General features: G+C 39.6%; 1 protein-coding gene across 2 annotated transcripts in view; it reads right to left on the reverse strand.

The window, feature by feature from the left end:
* The window catches only part of BRINP3 (BMP/retinoic acid inducible neural specific 3), a 195,297-nt gene that overhangs the window by 42,894 nt on the left and 131,768 nt on the right, over positions 1 to 20,635 (reverse strand). For both annotated transcript variants that reach the window (XM_054073474.1, XM_054073473.1), the window contains 2 exons: positions 12,809 to 12,914; positions 9,846 to 10,082 (listed from right to left, as the gene is read on the reverse strand). In XM_054073474.1, the coding sequence (XP_053929449.1) occupies positions 9,846 to 10,082; positions 12,809 to 12,914 (343 nt within the window). The remainder of the gene's footprint in view (positions 1 to 9,845; positions 10,083 to 12,808; positions 12,915 to 20,635) is intronic.

The following is a 20,635-nucleotide window of genomic DNA, read 5'->3' on the forward strand; positions in this document are numbered from 1 at the left end:
GAGGCAAATTAACACCCTTGCCAGATAATGGAGAAAACAATAATTATATTAAGAACTCAGGGGGCTAAGTTTTCTTGGCCTTGAGCCTGAAGCCGTAAGCACTGTTTTAAAACAAACCACCGCTCTACTGCTCAGGGGCAAATAGTTTGAACCATATTGATTGAAGTCTTTATTCTCAGTGATTAAAAAGCACCTTCAACTGCCAGTGAGTCTGTTCAGACTTTTCACAAGGAGTGTTTCAATTAAGATTTCAAATGAGACTCACTTTGTGTTGTCATCGGTCTATTCTAGTCAACAGAGAGACAGACTGTGCTACCTGAATGACCTGTGCAATCGTGGTTGTGTCTGCCGCGTTCGATGAGCTTGCAAGGGCCCTTCAACAGCTACATTCTCCGATTCTTCTGAATCCATGAAAACAATGCTTATTAGAGAGCAAGGTTAAATCTGTTGATTTTATAAATTGAATAAATCCTCCAGTGCTCACTTTTAATTCCAGATTTCACTTTCAAGCCTATGACGCACGTGTTTGAATTGAAACACAGTACCTGGAAAAGCAGTGACATGGCACTGGAATGTGGTAAGAGAACTTCTAGTAGAAACTGTCTTCACTGCAAATGACAGTGTGGGACTCTAAATCTACAGCCTGTCTGTGGTGCCAAATCAAATCTAGACATCTTGCAACGTTATTTAGGACTCAGAATCTCAACACAGAGTCTGAAAGTCAGTCTGGGCACTTTTCTGCCATTATACTTGCAAGAAGTTTCTTCCAATCTGAGTGCACGTATAGCAACATCTATGTTTAAATTGACATTTCCAAATTAAACCTGCAGTTCCTTTCTGCCCTTTTACTCACTTTTAGCAATTTGGACACTTGCTACACTAACTGGTTTAAACTGTCTATCTTAGAATGCAGATTCTCTTTTTTCCCCCCTCCTGTACTAGAAAGTTCAGAAGGAACCCTACCGACACAAGATAATTTTCACCTAGTGATTAAATGGCAGTCTGAAAAAAATTAAAACATTATCACTCTGGTTTACTCATGAGTTATTGAGGACATTGTTTAGCTCTTATGGCTGTCATTACTGCTGGTGGTAAGGGAGAAGGCCAGAAACCTGCTTGATGCCTACATGATGTAGTAAACCTGCAGGCCTGGCAACTGGAAAAACCCCACATTTTTACATGTTAACTAGGTGACTTTGCTTTGAAGATAGTGAGAGGCAATGAAAACGAACCGCAGAGCGCCCACTTCTGCTAAAGCAGTTTTCAGAAAGAACTGACACCAGAGGGACAGCAAAGTTATATTATTGGAATGGCAAAGTTATATTAGATTTTTCTGGCTAAACAGAAGGATTGTTAAACATCACACACTCAATTCACACTTGCTTTAAATTTGCTGGAGTCACCCATCAGAAAAAAAACACACTGTAATCACAGCAATACATTAAAATGTTTGTCTGGGGGAGAACAAAAAACCACGTGAAGGACACCTCCTGCATCCCTTCAACTTACAACAGTGTATGAAGTGATAAAAAAGCTAGTACTTATCTGATTAGGCCAACTTCTTTCCCCCAGGTTTCCTGTGTCTTTTTGCTGTGATTCACATTCATCTCGAAGATTTTTTCATTAGCTCTCATCACAATACATTCTCGCAACCTGACATCTAGGATCTATCTCTTCAACCCCAGACAATCCATTTAAAAGTATTCACGCTATTTTATTTATTTTTACTTTAACCTTAAATTTAATCCTTTTAAATCTAAGTTAAAGATTTAACTTTAAATTTTGTTTAACTGACTAGTTTTTTATCTGCTTTATTGAAGCATAAAATTTCACAGAATCATACAATAGTTTGTGTTCGAGAAGACCTTTAAATTTACCTCGTCTGACCCTCCTGCAATGAGCAGAGACATCTTCAGTTTCTTTTTAGTAGCTTAAATAAGTCTGGTTACTCTGGCTAACTCTACCATTTTAATTGTTCCTCAAACTGACTGAAAGGAAAAAGACTCCACAGATGTGTTACTGTGTGCTCAACATCTAAGAGTTTCCAAGTGCAAGAGTAAGAACTGTAAAATTCTCTTTTCTGAGAAACAGAGATTTGGGTAGATTTTGAGATCAAATTCGATCATTTTCTCTGGATACACGTGTTGACTGTGTGACTGTCATAGCCAATATCTGACTTCTTTGGAACAATTTTACAATTCCTCCTTTACAGCTTCTTTACAGCCTCAATAATCATAAAGGCAACGCTGCCCATCTGTAGCAAATTCATGAGGCTAGCAGAGGGTGTAAAGAACTCTCCTCTGAGCATCTGCACTGCCACGTCAGTGCCAATCGTAATCTCTAGTCTTGATTTTACTGTATTTTACCATGGTTTGCAGCCGGAGTATTGGAAACCGCCTTCACGGTGAGAGTAAGCATCTCCATTCTTCACAACAAACAGCAGAACAGTTTTGAAGCCTGGGATCAGCACACGGTTTTATACTGATACACATTCTGACCACAAACGGCTGGGCAATCACTGGAGACCCTTGTGACTCAAACAACTCAGATGTCTACACAGCAAGAACGTCAACAATCCCAAAACGCAAACTGTGAATTGAAACATATTCTGCCTTTTACTAATATTCAACAGTGAAAATAATGGCCAACTTTGCGTAGAAGTTTCAATTGATTAAGACCTATATTAACTTCAACAGTGAGAGAACACTAACGCCCAGCTCTGAGTTTCTGTTGTGCTTGGTTTTCACAAAACAGATCTGCAGACTAGAGAAGTAGATGCCCTTAATGGAAAGAGCCTTTCTTGTTTCCAAGTTGACATTTTACAGTATGCTCGTATTTCACGTGGGAAAACATGAACTGAAGGAGAAGGGAGACAGTTCAGAAAACCTATCATCAAAATGCGGTGGTTTTCCACTCCTATGACATTTTGCCGTTTACAAGATGGAGATATAAATTCATGACAATATTAAACGGATAATTCTCTAAATCTCACTAACGATTACGGAATGGTGGAGATGCTTTCTCCTATTACTTTCTGTAGATTTTACATAAAAGTAATTATATAAGATGCAAATGCTACCCCCCAAAAAAGAATGGGATGCCTGAACTCCCTCATCTTTGGTATTACTGATATTTAATTCAGTAATAAGCTTATCATCTCCTCTGTTAGAACCTGCTTTCTTCAGCCTTTTAAATCCAATTCTTTCATACAAGGGATTTTGGGAACATCATTAATTCAATCATTATAAAGAAATAGAAAAATGTAATTGAACTGAGGAAGCAGGACTTTAAAGTCTCAAAAGCAATCTATGCTATGATGCAAACAAGAAAACTTTGGTAACTTTCTGTGTAGTGCTATGCATTAACTGAGGATTCAGATCTAATTTTTAGGTGAACCTTTTAAAACTGGATTTTTTCAGATGATTTTAAGTCAGTACATGTAAAGGCTAACCAATGCTCAATAGCAAGACATCCTGCAGTTATTAGGGAATTATGAAATGCATTAGACATGAAGTCCAAATCCAGTGAATCCAGGGATTTAAGAAGAAATAGCTTGCAACAGCAATTCACTTCATCTAGTACTTTGCAGTCAAAGCAATGGATGCACAATGAAAAATAGTTTCAGCAAATATTAAAGTGAAAGTTAGTATCCATTTACTTTGGCTGGATTTAGACTGCTTTCACTTTCAGTGATATTGAAATTTACCTTCTGAAATATCTCTGTAAGGCAGATACGGAAGTGATTGGAAAAAAAAAATCAACCTCTGCAGTTTGAGCATCGAAGTTTCTCTTTTAAAGCTGTGGAAGTATACATTTCAAAACATTTACAGGATGACTCGTGATGTTTACTTACACCTGCGAAGCCACATGTCTGGTAGCATGAAGAGATTTTGTGTTCAGTGGGTCCAGCTCTTCAAGGTCCTAGACCGCTCCGTCTCTGACCTAGTTAAGCTGATGCTGAACGTTTAAGCACACAAGTCAAATCTACGAAGTTAATGGGCTCCAAATGATTAAAATAAGCACATATTTCAGTGCTTCACTGAATCATCTTTAAGCTCAACTATGACAGTAAAACTTCTGTCCAATTTGTTGTAGGAGTGCTATTTCCTTCCACAGTATTTTGTATTTAAACTAAACGTTTGAAAGAATTTAAGTTCCATTTCAAAGCTACTTTGAAAATATAGCTCATAATATTTGTGCACATCTCATCCCATGCTGTTCAAGGAAATATTCACAAAGAGATTTTGTTGCCTTCAAGGGGAAAAAATATCAACTGCTCCGCACTTGGAGACAAGGCAGCAAGCTGCCACTGCACATAAGCTATGTGAAAATAAATGCTTGCATGGAAGATTTTACTTTCACATTTCCAGGAGCTCTCATAAATGCTAGTGATAAAAAAGAGAAATTATGAAAATGCCCTTTTGTTATCTAATATTGTTTGAACAACCCTATCATCCACATCCTTATCTATTTTAATAGCCTTTTTAATTTAGAAAAATAAAATTAAGTTGCAACACGGACTGCTACAAATTTCGTTTGGAAGTCACTGAGCAGAGTGCCTTAAAAGAAAATTGCTGCCATTTAAATTGTTTAAATGAGGTGGACAGGTTTTCAACGGCACTCAGCAGCCAACCACACCACACCTGGATTATGGTACAGACAACGCACGATCAAATTCTTATCTGTGCTGTCAGCATCCAGAGCCTTTGCATGGTTCTATGGGTCCTTACGCCTCTGGTGTTTCGGAGCAGTGGGCCGTAATCTCTTTAAAATACGGAATTGCCAGGCAGGCATTGAGTTGCAGGGCAGAATTTGCTTATTTTCTATATTATCATACCAAGAGAGTGCCCCAAATGTCCAAGATTAGTGATGTGTGACAAGACAACATATTCTCAAACAGCATTTACTGCTGTAACTATAATAGGTGAAAGTCCTATGTACTTCAAAAATGTAGGAATGGTTTTCAAGAAACCATTTGGTGCTCCTTACTGTGTGAAACCAATTAGCACTTGAGTGCTTGGGTCAAAGCACTTTCCTGAAATGGAAAGATAAAGTTCAGTAAGAGGATGAGGTAGGAGGAGGAGCTACATACTTCCATGCTCCTGGGATTAGGGACAGAAGGTACAGGATAACTGGTAATATTAAAAGAACACCACATTGAAAAGGTCGAGCGTGCTACAGGAATACAAGTAAGGACTGCAGCTCCTCAATCTAACTAACGTGGGTGGACTCCATCTTCTGGGAACCCAGTGAAATGTGGTGTCTTGGGATAACAGCAGGTTATCCTTTTAGGCTACAAATTCCTGTGAAAGCCTCGTTTCATGCACACAAACGGGTAAAGAAAACACTGCTTGCTTCCTTTAGAGGTGATATTTTTAGGCCATTTGTTAGATAAGAACAGAGCTTCAAAAGCCTCAAGAAACTAATGAAATTTCTTAATAAAGGTGGAACAGGTTTAGTACGGATTTTTGACGAGGAAACAGCTGCTCATATGCAAGGGTAGTAGCTGAGTCTGAAGGCCACAAGATACGATAAAGAATAAGCAGTTGATTCCAAGTAAACAATTTAACGTAGCTCTTGTAATTTTTTTGAGAACTTAGTACATTCCTTGATATTAAGAGGTTATAGGAAGCTCATTGAGCTAACAGTGATCAACTATGTATTTTTAGAGGGTGGATAGAGAGATGAAAAAGCCATCAAAATTTACTGGGAGATGATAGCATACTGCTCCACGTCCTCTAAAATGGGATTTGAATTGTTAAATGGTGACAGAGGAGCCTGAGTGAAATCTGCTCATAACAATGAATTACAAATTCTGAGTGGGAATAAGTTTGGTCAGCTAATCTGCAATAGTTGTAGTTGCTCAAAAGAGAATTATCGCCACCGGCACACGCAAATTGCAGACCCGAGTCGTCCTATGTGAAAACAGGAAAAGATTTTGATCACAGAGTAACAGAATGGCTGAGGGAAAGGACCTCTGGTTCAAATCCCTGCCACCCAGACCCAGCTGACCTAGGTGATGGCCAGACAGCTCTTGAATACCTCCAAAGATGGAGACTCCACAACCTCCCTGGGCAGCCTGTACCACTGCTCTGTCACCCTCACAGTGAAGAAGTGTTTCCTGATGTTCAATGGAACCTCCTGTGTTTCAGTTTGGGCCCACTGCCTCTGGTACCGTCACTGGCACCACTGGAAAGAACCCACCTCCGTCTTCTTCACACCCTCCATTCAGGTATTCACCCACATTGATAAGATCCCAATGAGCCTCCTGCTCTCCAGGTTGAACAGCCCCAACTCTCACGCTTCCCTCATAGAAGAGATGTTCCAGTCCCTTCGCCACATTTGTGGCTCTTTGTTGGACTCTCTCCAGAATGTCCGTGTCTCTCTTGTACTGGGGAGTCCCAAACTGGACCCAACACTCCAGATGTGGCCTCAACAGTGCTGAAGAAAGGGGAAGGATTCCCTCTCCTCAACCTGCTGGCAACGTTCCTCTTGATGCAGCCCAGAATACCACCAGCCTTCTTTGCGGCAAAGGGCACCTTGCTGGCTCACGGTCACCCTGGCATCCACCAGGACCTCCAGGTCCTTTTCTGCCAAGCTGCTTTCTGGCCCCCAGCAGGTCCTGGTGCCTGGGGATGTTCACGTATGCATGAAGCGGTCATACTAAATGATTGCCTTTTTGCAGTTGTATCTATAGTGTACAGGACCTTTGACTTCTAACGACACACATTTTTCTTTCATGTGTCATGATTTAAAAGGTAACACAATAACGTAAATTGCTTAATTTGGAAGAGATGGGTAGGCTGTAGAGAAAGCAGTCCTGTTGCCTTCCCCTACTCCTTTCCCCCTTCTCTTTACTTCTGGAAATTCAGATTAAGAGTTTCAAAAGCATAAACTAAATTTAGCCACCCACTGATTTCAAATGGGATGTAGGCACTGAAGAACTGCCATTTTTTTCTTTTAAAAACTCTATTCCTTGGTTATTTTAATCTTGAACAAACAAAAGGAGAGATAATACCACCAGTAAATGAATCGTCTTAAATAGAATATTTACTTCTTCCTCTTTAGGCTAAATTCTGGCTGCAGATAACAGGACCTCAAGTAAACCCAGTAAATTTTACAGGTGATTATCTAGGGATAAAATTTGTTTCTGGATTCAGAGGACTATTTTGTTATACGTAAGGCAAGGAAAGGTTTGAAAGGCAGAAAAGTTAGAAGTAACTACACTTGTATTTAACTTTACTTGAATCTGGATTTCATAGCGTCAAAGAATGAGATTCATTCATTCATTTCTCTGCAGTTCGTAGCTGACCAGAGGCCAGTAGTTAGTGCCAGGGATTGTCCAGTCCCTTGTCCATTCGGTCTCTAAATTACTAAAATAATCTGGCCTGCTTTCACCCTACTCTTGTAGAGCTAATTTGTTTTCCTTATAAATTAACTAGAATAAAGCAACACCCTCTTTTGTCAAAAGCTGACTGCCACCGATTTGGATGAAGCCTAGAGGATATACATCTCACAGCAGAACTATACAATATCTATTTAAAACATTACTTTTGTCTAAAAAAAGGGCACTTCTGTTCTCAGAACATGTTATTAACATGAATGAGATCATGCTGAGATTTGTTAATAGTATTTTTCACAATTTAAATATTTCACGAGCTAAATTCTCAGAATATGTCTCTGAACTCACTTTAAATGCTCACAGACCACGTGTGAGAGAACCAGAAGAGTTTTCAGACGGTGATACGTGATTGATGGAGGGAGGCTGAATGTGCAGTGCCTTAGCGATGTATCAACATTTCACATGCCAACACGTTTTCAACAAAGTGCAGACCCATACACAGGCAAGGTCATCTACCTCATCTTCCCACTAATAGCTTTACGCAAAGCAATTTATAAGTAAATAGCAGAGATTTGCTAAAGTACCTGTGAGATGTGGAAATCACGCTTTGTATATTTCTTAGACAAAAAATAATTCAAATAATTCAAGGGCTAAAGGGTGGCTGTGGCATATGACTTAATGAAGTTATTAATCTGTATTTCACACTTCTTAGTAACCACATCTACTAGCGATTGCCTCATTGACAGACATATGCAAAGTTGCCATTTTCATGATTCGCACAGCACAGCTGAAAAGCCTTTTTCAAAAGCACAGAATTTAACTCTTATCCATTTTCCTCCTGACATTCATGTCTCAGTCCTGAACACAGGACTATACACGGAGCTGACAGCTATTCAAACTCAGAAGTAATTTGATGCCCCTATAGAGCTCGCAATAAGACTCCTCCATAGATTCAGATATGTGGGCTTTTTCAGCTTAACTAAAATTGCTCTTATGTCGGCGCCATCAAATGGCATTCTTCAATCGCTGAACAGCACCACATTCCATTCAAATAGGACAAACTACGTCAAACAAAACCGTACCCTTCCGTTAATACACTTCTCCAACTTTGGAAAGTGGCAAATTATAGCACGAGTCTGGAAAAGCCTAAAGATATCAAAACAGGCACTGGGAAAACACAACCTGTCTGACACAACTCACGAAAAACTGTGATTTTTTTTGTGTTTTTCTGCTTCTTCCTTATTTCCCTCTTTTCTTTTGTTTTTCTCGGTGATTTCTCCCAGGTCTGCTGAGCTCTCCTGACTTTTCCCACCATCTGGCTAGACAGCTGTTACTGACATCACTGAGCAAGTGAGTTGTGAAAACAGTGGCTCAGAGCTGATTACACCTGTGGTTCCCATTCTTTATGGGACTGGAAGTTCTGATGATCGGGACAAGTGAAATGATACATGAAGCAAACCTTGACGCTTTAGAGAAAACCAGTGTGGCACAAATGCTGGTAAACATGGAGACAACATGGATAGGTCCAGTTTAAACAGAAACCGTACGAAAAAGCAAGCTGTCAACTAAGATGGGATTAACTGTTAACTACTTGGTATAGCGAGGGCCAGCTGTGCTCTCCAAGTCAGCTTCATGGTGTCCCTGGAGGGACAGGATAAACGGGAAGTACGGGAAAAAATTTGACCCAACACTGAAAAACGGATGTGAAATAAAGCAGCAGATGCATTGCAGAATAAAACCACAGAATATATAAAGTGTATAACCTGACTTTGTTGCTCATTTGTTCTGCTTTATGCCTCATAGAATCACAGAACTGTTTGGTTGGAAAAGACCTCTAAGATCAAGTCCAACCATACCTGTCTACTACTAAAATGTATCTCCGAGCACCTCATCTACCTGTCTTTTAAACCCCTCCAGGGATGGGGACTCCACCACCTCCCCGCACAGCCTCTGCCAGTGCCTGAGAACTCCTTCAGTGAAGAAATTTTTCCTTATGTCCAGTCTGAACCTGCCCTGGTGCAACCTGAGGCTGTTTCCTCTCATCCTATTTCCTATCACTTGGGAGAAGAGCCCAGCACCCACCTCACTACAACCTCCTTTCAGGCAGCTGTAGACAGTGATGAACTCTCCCCTCAGCCTCCTTTGCTCCAGGCTAAACAACCCCAAGTCCCTCAGCCACCTCTCACAAGGCGTGTCCTCCAGAACACTTCTTGCTCCATAGAGACCAGGTCCTCACAGCCCTGGACTCTACAAATTATTACAGATAAATATTTGAACACAGCCTGCCTAGATCTTGCTGTAATTACAGACAGCAGATCATCATGAGGTGAGGACAGCATTGCCTATCAGAATTTTATAATAAATAAGAATTAGATCCAAGATGCATTTAAGTATGTTTAGCTTTAGACATCCGAACCAACCTGAAGAACTCGGATGGAGTCTGTTGTATGAACACTTTTCACAAGGTACACCCAAACAGACAAATCTTTACAAAGCATCTCACCAGATTCTTCAAATTCACTGTTGTATGCATTCCACGTCTCACTTATGCGGAGCAGATTCTCTTCCATGGCTTGAATGTCCATGTAAGGACAGTTGCATTCTGGGAATTTGGGACCACACTGACACCAGCAGTCATTGTCCTTGCAGATGAACTCCCCCTCGGAATTGCAGGCGATGTAGCTCAGAGCTGCCTGGACAAAATGTTCTTGCAGATATTCAGGCAGGATGACCTGAAGACCTGAAGGAAACAGAGTAAATATAATGTTATTAAATGTAAAGGAATGTTGGAGCCAAGCACCTTCCCCAACCTATGTAACAAACAAGCGAAAAATTAAAAAGAAAATTACACAGCTTTTTCCAAACAATCTCCACACCTGTCTGGCATTTTCACTGTCACATATTTCCTTCCTTAAGAATTTATTTTAGATATATTCCTTACATTTCCTTCTCGGTGTGCAATATCCATTTCAGTAGCTAGTAACCTGTATTTCTCAGATAGAGCATTTACCGGTGTAATTTATTTCTAGGGGATTGTCAGAAACAGAAAGAAAGGATTACATCAACTTCTCCTCGTAAAGAACTGCTGAATGAACAGCCTCAGCAGTCAGAGCTTTGCAGCAGGGAATCATGCAGCTGAATTATAATCTTGGTACTAGCGGCTAATGCAAATTGTGAGAGCGCTGACGAAGGGAGAGCAACCCCGAAAGGCAGAGTAAAGACAGTATAATCAGAAAAATAGGTGTGAAGGGAAACAGTTCCATTCCATATTGGACTTGTTTGCCATGTTGCATTTGACACAACAAGATACAGCTAAATAATTCCAGTTATCTCTCCATGATTCAGTAGAGACTAACAAAGAAGAATGGAAAAAACGGAGCTGGGCAAGAATTTAGAAAAATAAAATTTGGCTGATATTTCATTTCTTATAACATTGGTATTAAAGGACCGTCATGGGGATACAATGGGTAGGGCTATAAAACCTTGAAAAAGAAAATTAATTCTTAAATCTACTAAACATTTAGGATGGAGAAAGGGTGCAAAGTCCAGCTCGCGTGGTCTTTCAAAAACCTCCTGCTATGTCACAAATCCTTTTGCAAAGTGTTTTCACACTTTACCCTGTGATGACACCCAAAAGCATGACACATTGATGTGCCGAAACAACAGAAAAAGTGAATCATTAATTCAAAACATTAGTGACAAGAAATCAAAACTTACTCATCTGAAACTTTTGACCATTGTTTACCTGATCCCAGTGAGGAGTATGTTATGTAGAAGTATTTTAACTAACCAGCTATCTATCACTCTAGCTACAATAGTAATCAACCAATCAAAAAGACACTACAAGGTACATTAGAGATTTTTCATTTTTATTTGTTATTATTTTCTGTGATTAAAAAAATATCTTTGGAAACAGTGGAGCTTATTCATAGGCCGAGTGATGTCTCAGCATATGTTTTGGTTATTTGTGACGTAGGTTTCTTCTACATAAGCACCTGGAAAATTTCATAGCAATTTATCCCCTATTTTTAGGTACATAAAAATGATAGTTGTAATTTCGTAACCCTTCCAAGCTGAAAATTATATCACAATTGTCTGTGCTTTCTTCTGCCTCATGTCGGAGTTTGTAAAACTGTTGTTACCTGAGCAAACTTTTCAATGCACTCCTTTACCTGTGAAAACCCTCGACGTTGCCAAAGGAAAAGCAAGCCCAGATAAGCAACCTCGAGTCTTGCTCAATCCTTCCATGATATTGTTTACAGAGTTCTGATGAGATATTTCTCATAATGACAAGTCAATGGCATGGACCAAACCACTGTCTGAGGGAAGCAAAGTTCATTTCCCCAAATTTTATCTGACAAACAGCGTGTATACACTGGAGACCATTAAAAATGGAAAATGACTACTGGAGATGCTTCATTGCACTCAGTGACAGTGACAAGTTCTTTTCAAGATAAATACATACCATCTCTGAAACAATTCTATGTTTTTATGGCTTTTAACCTATGCTGGGGAGAGAGAATTGAGAGCAAAAAAAAAAACCAGCAGCGATGTTTTAAAGAGGAAGATAATCCTTCCCTGACAGCTGTTCTCAATAATCAGCAACAGTTCCGCACTCCATGTCCAACTGATTTATGGACCAATACAGAAAACTTTTAAAACTGGAAATAATTGTGCAGCTCCTTCTAACTGCAAATTAAGAACTGTTCTTGTCCCCTTGTACATACACAGAGGTATACACAAGTACATAAATTAAAGATAATTTGGTCTGTTTTCACAGCAGTAGCATAGCTGTATTTGTGTAACCAGAAAGAACAATTATTGAGGGCCCAATGCCCTTGAGGGTGAACGTTAAAAAACATCTATGTATTTAATATGCAGGTTGGAAAATGCATCTACTGGAATTAACAAAAAAAAAAATTAATTAGAAAGGATGCCTCTCTTCTTCCTTTATTTCCTTTTCCCTTTAGCTTTCTCTCTCTTTTTTTCTTTTTTTAACACGTAACTCCTATTATTTTTTCTAATGAGCGAGATGCCCAACCTTCCAGGCTTTATTTTAATTCCCAGGAGCAGCCACTGGAGTCTTTGAAAATCCATCCTGTGCTCCACTGGTGACTCCGCTCGTCTCCGTGGGCCGACTGCACGAGGTGTAAACCACCACTCCGCAGGCGCAAAGTGGGCTGAGCACACTAAATGTCACTCCCTGCTTGGTGAAAGTGGTTGCTAAATAGGGCTGTAAAATGTTAACAGTATTATTCAAATTATTTCCTGATGCGTACAGAAATTGTTTCCATTCCAAAGGCAACACGAGTTACTGACATTTCCCTCACTTTGTCCAGAACGTACTTACTTCACACACACAAAAACCAGGAAAATGACCTTTTATGAGGTGGAAGAAAGAAAAACAAATTGTGTGATAAATGTCATCCTGTTCCAAAACAAATTAATGAAATTGCACCTACATACCTTGCAACTGAATCTTATTTTCAGGACTCTGAACCAGAACAGAGCTGACAGAATCTAGGTTGTCATAGTTACTGCAGCCAAGAGGACCAGTCCGCGTTTCTGTTACCTGATGGTGAGGGAATGGAAAAGCATTTGCTGTGTTATTCAAGACAGACTAAGGAGTTCAGAAGTTCGTTTCATAAAGTATCTCTTTAATCCAGCTGGCGGTACAATTCAGACCTAATTAAGGTGAAGCAGCTCAATTTAATTACCAAAAGTAATGTTTTACTGGTACCACAAAATTATGGGAGTGCTGTTTCCATCACAGTGAACTCTTACAAACGCTTCAGCTGACCAGCAGGCTCAAGACAATTTATTTCTCCATAGCTCTGAGAATCAGAATGAGTTTAATGAAGAGCGTTCATAAAAAACAGGACTGTGATTTTCACTGATGAAACTTGTACACGTGGCAACTCCTTGTGGAAATCATGGGGAAAAAAACAACTTTAACTTTCCCCACGCAGCACAGCAGGATTCAGAAGTAAAAACCTTTTTATGAGCTGCCTTTATAACTGTGGTAGCGGTGGGGTATTTTTTTCATCAGGGCTAAGGTAGGATTAGACATAAAACTCTAGACATCCTGTCTGTTGTAATCACTGGATCCATGACCCCAGAACCAAAATACAGCTAAATTGATCAAAGCCAAATGGCCACAAGGAAAGCTCAGACTTAACGGCTGAGGACTGGGCTTGGCAATGGGCAGTCAGCTAAATGAGTAAATACAGTAGAATAAAAGCATTATATGCATCACAGAACTTTGTAGATAATTCTTAAATGACAACAAAGTAATTATAAAGGCTAATTTCTTTTTTAAGCCCTTCTGGAGAAGTGCTGTGATGCCCCACTTGTAAGCCGCAGCCCCGCAGCAGGCCAGGCAGCGCTGGAGCTTTGGTTTTCCACCTGTAAAGGGAGGCAAGGCAAAAAAACCCAAACCCTTGGGACATACGGGTGCACCATAATCGCATATTCTTTAAACTGGATTGGGTGCTGTAGAAAATGAATGGGTTTATATTTCTTTCTCCTTTATACCAAGATAAAGTAGAAAGAAGAAAGCAATTGTAGAATAAAAGTAATACTGAGCCGTAGCAGGAACTGTTGGCCTTGGGATATCATCCCAGTCATCTTTACTGCCAAAGTACAACCGATTCCTCTATCATACCCCCTCCCAAGCTCGTCCCAGACAGTATCCTGGAAATTCTTAGCTCTCTTCCTTTTACTCTCTCTGAGCTCATGGTTATCTTTACCCTTCTTTGGTGACTCGCCTCCACCTTGAGTCCAAACCTTGAGTTTGCTGTTACTTGAGGTATTGTATTCTGCTCTGGATCTCCCGGAGAATAAGCCCAGGCTACGGGGTCAAGGAGCTCATTTCCAAAACACACGCCTCCAGTGAGCAGCCAACTGACACACCAACAACTACCATTAATTCCTGGGACCAGAAGGAAGCTCCCTGCTTTCACCTGGGTCCTTTAGAGCCTGTGCTGCCACCGGCACCCAGGGGTGCCTGCACCCGGACTGTGCTGTTCTTGAAACCACCAAGACATCAAGTTTTCCAAGATCTCTTGCAGTTTCACAAAGTAAATGCAAAAACTTAGCCTATTCCAAGCTCTTGGAGCCTTTCCGTCACTTCAAACTAGTGTTCCAGAGAGTGGAGAAGGAGACCCTTTGCAATGCCAGCAGCCCGTGGAGAGGACACGCAGAACTGGCTCCAGCCAAACCTGTTAGCAGAGTGCCAGCTGCACAAGGAAATGAGATGGAGTCAGGATGTCTCATCCCTCCACACATTTGGCAATCTTTAATAGTTATGCCTGGGCCAGATTTACAGTGATTTTTGCCTAATCATCCTGAATCAGCACAAAGACTCTTGCATGGGGATCAGATTTGGCTTGGACATGGCTGGAAGGACAATTTTCATTTACCTGTGACCCTTCAGGTCTCTCCTTCTCCAACCAAGTGGTCTAATATTCCATACTAAAATGTCATTTTTTGTGGAGTAACCCCAGCCCATGTACAGAATCCTAACCTGTTTGTACAAGAACAAAGACAGTCACCTATAATTAAAAAGATAAGTAGCCAGAGGACAATAGCCAGAGGGGTGAACGTTGTCAGGAGATTTATCCTACTTCTGAAAGATTATGCTCAGCATTTATCTATGCAATTCTTTATTTAAGCAACCATTTATTTTAGTCTTGGTGTTTTTTTACATGATATCTCTTTCCTTTTCAACCATTTATGTGTAAATGGTGATAAAGCTTCATAAGGTTATATGAAATGCAGAAACTATAAAGCAAATTTTACAATTCCTATTCCTTATTATTCTTACGCCTCCTGAAATCACAAAATAAGGAAGATTAGTAAGTAGCTTTATAATTATTGTGTCCCTGTATCTTCATCTGAATAATGCACGACATAGGTAGAGACTATCACTGCTTTCATTATGGGAGTGATAGCACTTGGTGTATTTAGGTGTGCCAAGAGGTGGAATGAGGAAAAAAATCATCATTAAATAGCTTTTTATGCTTCTTTTTTAGAGACTGGTTTTATAAAAATCCACCTAGTCAAAAGAAAACTACATATATGAAAAAAATGAGCTCAGATTTTGAAATGACACTCGTGATTGGTTTAGGTAAGTAAAACACTGTTCAAATAATAATAATAACAACAACATATACTCCATAAATAGAGTAATAGATAAGCATCCAAACATTATGTTTTCATTCAAATTTATATATTTCTATTATGCATTCTCTTACTTTTCCGAGTACCCTAGACTTTTTCTCTCAGCTCCTTTGCTCTGATCCTCCTACCTTCTGCATACAAAATGCACTGCAGGAAGAGAATCAAAATGTATAGTCTCAATATATAATAAAGAAAGGCTAAAGCAGATAAAATCATCCAAATTCCAGCTTTCCATGGATGCCACTTCAATTCAGAGGTCTAAGCAATGTAATTACATATGCTTTTTTATACCCTGAACAAAAAGTCCTCAGCAAAGATTATAAACCAGACACAAAATTTGAGTACTCAGTAACCAAAGGCCTCAAATTTTTCAAATGTAAGGATTTCATTTTTGGCTAACTAAAAAAGGTGAAAAACTTATTAATTTTGGTTTGATCCCAATGTTACTGAAATCACTGATGATTTTATAGTTTCTGTTTCAGGAACAATAGAAACAAAATTGAAAAGGCAGTGGCACTTCTTTAATTATCTCCCAAGCAGAGAAGCGTGACAATGTTCAGTCCCAAAATCACAGCTGAAAAATGTTTTGTCTGGAAGTGTACAATAAAAGATAAATGAGAAACAGGCGAGGGAAAGGCAAAATGCAAATGCAAAGATTACGCTGGGATGCTAGCAGAGTCCAGAAATGATGGCCTACGTGCAAAGAGCATCATAACCACAGGCCTGTTTTGTAAGCCTGAGCAAAATACCACAGAACAAAGTTATTTAATAACCAAACCCCCCTAAGAACCAGTAACAAAATATGTGTGAAGCCATCTGACAGGAACCGGGCAGGCGAGTCCCAAGTGCCTTGTTTTCAAAGATTATCACAGAGCAGGTTTCCCTGGGCAGCAGGGTTTTCAGTTCCCAAAAATAAACTATAACATTTGGCATTAATGAGACAAATGCCTACAGTTTTCAGTCAGTTAAATCTCATAACCATGGTGATAACGACCCGATTGTAAGCGCACTGAGAACATACCTCCTAGCACTTAAGCAGAGATGAATTCTTGCGATATCAGTGGGTAGTATATCCCTGAGAAAGCGTGCTTTTTTTGACCGCAATAATTAAGCCTATAGAAGGCTTTCTTGATAAAAGGGAAATGTATTTCTGCAGAGATTTTGTGCCTGGGGCATCTTTTGAAATGCACACAGCCAGTATTCCTAACTACATGCCCATGCAGAGGTAGTGTGGGGTCTTGCGTAACGGACCAGCTTCCTCAACAAGACTCTTCAAAAATGTATTTGGCTTCTAAGAAGACAACTAAGCCAACACAAAGGGAATGAGACAATGGCAGTCACTTCAAAATAGGCAGCTGCATTTATGTTCGTATAAACCTCTTTAATATTTTAGCATTAAAATAATGATTTAGAGCAAACTCATCATATATACATGAGTGCCCATGGAAGAAGGTCTCTTCTGAACAATCGATGCAGACAGAGAAATGCGCAAAAGTACGGAGGGAGAGGAAACCTGAAGTGATTAAGGTCCTCTTGTTATGACTCTCCTATCAATCTGACCTTCAGCCCATGCTCCCACACCTTCTCACCCCTGCACATTCTGCAGTGAATGCTCATTTCAGCAAAAAAAAGAAGTTGATCAAATGAATGGGAATGAAATGCACTTTCTAGTTAGAGGCGGCTCTCCTGCCAACTTACCTTTTTTCCTCCCCCTCCCTTCAGGCCCAACAGTTTTTCACAAAAGCACCTTTCTTTCAGCAATTTCCTTTACCACACAACAGTTGCTGCTCTGCTGTCCTATTTGTGTCATTGAGCGTATTAAAAGACTACTACTAATTAGCATGCTATTAAAATAAATCAAATCTTCTGAATGTTCCAGGCACTGACGTTTGTCCTGCTACCGGCTAGATGAACATTTCTGAAGGAGGTACAGGCAAACCAGCAGCACCACAATGTCAGGGCTTGGATTAATGATTTTAATGATGCTTTTTTTTTTTCCTTTCTTACTTGCCAGCATTTTAAAGCAATACCTTATAGGCATGGAATATTTTCAACGTGTTTTCTAGCAGCAGGATTGATAGCAGAGGACTGACTTTAATTTGAAAAGCCCACTAACTCAGGAGACCTGGAATCACTCCCATCATATTTTCCTGTCATCTGCTGTTGTAAGATAGAAGAGAAACAGTAAACGTGATCTTTCAGCAAATGAAATAAACTGCAAAATTTCCATTAACTTCATTAGAAGTGGAATAAGAACCGCTTTCAAGCTTTTCAGCAAGGAGGCAACTTTCAGTTTCACTGCAACAACAATGAACTTGAACTGTATTATTCCCAAATAAAATATAAAATACCTCAGAAATTGGAACACTATGAACTGAAAATGAATTTGGACTATTTGAATACTTCTCTGTTGTTACATTCTTTAAAAAGCACTATGATTTTTGAAGGCTGTTTAGGTTCATGCGATAGGGAGTGATTGCCTTTCTGGTCAAGTCTATTCTCAGAGAGCAATTTCTTAACAGTAAATTTCTGGAGAATCCACAAGAATATCGGAACAAGTCTTCCAGTCTACACTGTGCCACTGGAAAATTGGACAAGGAACCAAGACAGTCAGGAATGCCTCAACTCTCAGCTAGCAGGAAACACGAACCTACTTCTAAAGAGGGTTCCAGGGGTCAGGAAGGGAGGAGAAAATTATTCCTCCTCCTGCTGTTCTGTAACACTGTGTCTGCAGAGCGCGTGACGCTCCTGTGGCCATCGAAAGTGAGGCAGGGTTGACGGTTCTGGCATCGATGCCACAGTTTTCAGTTTTTAAGGACATTATATGTTGATGTCATGTTCGCACGCATCCTTACGTACAGCAAGAGCGAAGTCTGCAGGAAATGAGGCTGTTGGCAAGCCAGTCGAGGCAGCCCGACCAGAGCCTTTATTTCCTGCGCTCTCAGAAATCAAGGGCGCATCAGTCTCATCCAGAGAATAAAGACAGGCATTCTCTCATAAAGAACGAGTTATCTCTCTCAATTAATCCTGAAGAATAGACAAGACTGAAGTTCTCTTACGGAGAAAGAGCAGAAAAAAGGTAATAAAAGCTGAGTATTTTGTTTCAGTTTACATTTGGATACTCCTGCACATTTCTTAAATGAACACTAATAATAATTCCCTGCAACTTTTATTGCCTAAAGAGGCAGCTGAGCAACGAACAATAAATGAAATCTATATATTTGGTTTAAAAGACAAAATTAGAAACAAAGAGGAAAGCGCAGACACAAATTAAAATAATATTTCACGTTCATAAAAATCTAAGATAGCTGCAGAAAGCAAAAGCAGAGCAGACTACGGAAGGAAAGCCCCTTCCCAGCCCTCCGTCCTTTTCCAGACATAATCCCATCCCTACAAAAAGGACAGAAAGCTCCAAAGAAATCTTGAGGCACATACTGTAAAGGGAGTCTACCTACTTAGATTTAGCCCAACTGCAAAATCCCATGCAATGACTTCCCAAGTCAGGAATAGGATTTATATCTTCTCGGCTCAGCTCCAATATGCACTGCTGAGGCTACTGGGATTTTTCACCGTGACCCCATTAGTTTCGAGAAGATGGTGTGATTTGGCTATTTGTAAGGCTCGCAGATATTATTAGTCATAATAATACTGCAGTCGAGTGGAAAATAATTTTCTTAGGTTGGGGAATTGCGCATAAAAAAAAGTAGAATCCTTCCTGAATCAGAATAAAAAGTTAAAATGCTCTTTTTCTTTGTTAATGACAGGAAAAATAAGTCTAGGTGAATATTAAATTTGGATAATTTGGAAACATTTTACCTTTGCGTGTGTATATATGTGTGTGTGCCGTTTACATTTTAAGAGAAAAATAAGAATAATTTGTGCTAAAGAAAAAATAAGTATTAAAGGTTAACATTAGGATCTAAAAATAATATAAAAAGGATTTAAACTCTTTAAGCTCAAAAATCAAATTAATAAGGACAGGTTAATTAAGAACTAGATTTTCCACAGAGAACCTATCTATGTTTATCTATTTCTTTGCAATTCTAGAATTTAGTCTCTAAAGATTTACTAATTGAAGCTGTTTCCAGATGTTCTATTTCCTCCCGTGGAATGCAGGTAATCGCCTGGTTTATTTTCGCTTCAGTAGCACGACAGTTCCCAGCTCTCTGCACCTCACTCGCGGTGACATCTGCAGCAGGACATTTCGCATGTCCATTTTATTTTACCATAGTCCATTCAAACTGCCCCTTGTGGGTTTGTCATTCCAACCTCTCAAAAGAAATCACATTACTGTCCATAACGTGCACGTCTGCTGGCTTGTTCTCCGCCTGGGTCACATGTATGTTTTTAGGGATTTATTTTTAGGTTGTATCCTCATTATTTCCTGCCCATTTATTCCCTCTGGTAAATGACTGTAACACATTTGCCCTTTTTGTCTCATCGGTACTGCCAACTCTCAACTGATAGTTTTGCAAAACTCTTCTTTTTATGCTATTATGGTTTTTACATGTTTTCGTACGTATATGAAGGCCTACCTACAGAGTTAACAATTATAATTGATCAATTAATCCTTAAATCGCTGACAGATGTTCAAACTAGAGGGAAACGCTTGCCTAAATTTATTTTAGAAAAGAAAAGCACCTTTATACCGAAGCTCTGAACATCATTTCGTATGGATGCCTCCTCAGCGTTAGATGACTACTCCAGGTATATTGCTCTATAACTTTGATTGATTACCCCGTTCCATCGCTATCATCTAGTTTCATCTGCGGTGAAAGAAAATCCTCAGCTTTTAAATCTCGCAAACTTATGAAAAGACACAGAAAGAACATCTGAGCCCAGAATCTGATTCCAAGTTTTACTGCAGTCAATACATATGTGACGCACGGTGCAGAGTACACGATTCTTACTCAAAGTAGGCTGATAGGATTGGCAAACTTGTTCACTGTATAAATTAAAACAGACTTAGGATTCAGAAATCAAATTTCTGGCACTTACCTTTAAAATTAAACGCATATGTTGCTTATTAAATATTATGTAGTAGGAAAAAAACATCCTCAAATATTTCCTTGTAACTGTGCATTCCAATCAAGGACCTATACCCAAATCAGG

Source organism: Cuculus canorus, chromosome 8, assembly GCF_017976375.1.
Source record: "Cuculus canorus isolate bCucCan1 chromosome 8, bCucCan1.pri, whole genome shotgun sequence".
In the NCBI taxonomy this organism is placed as follows: Eukaryota; Metazoa; Chordata; class Aves; order Cuculiformes; family Cuculidae; genus Cuculus; species Cuculus canorus.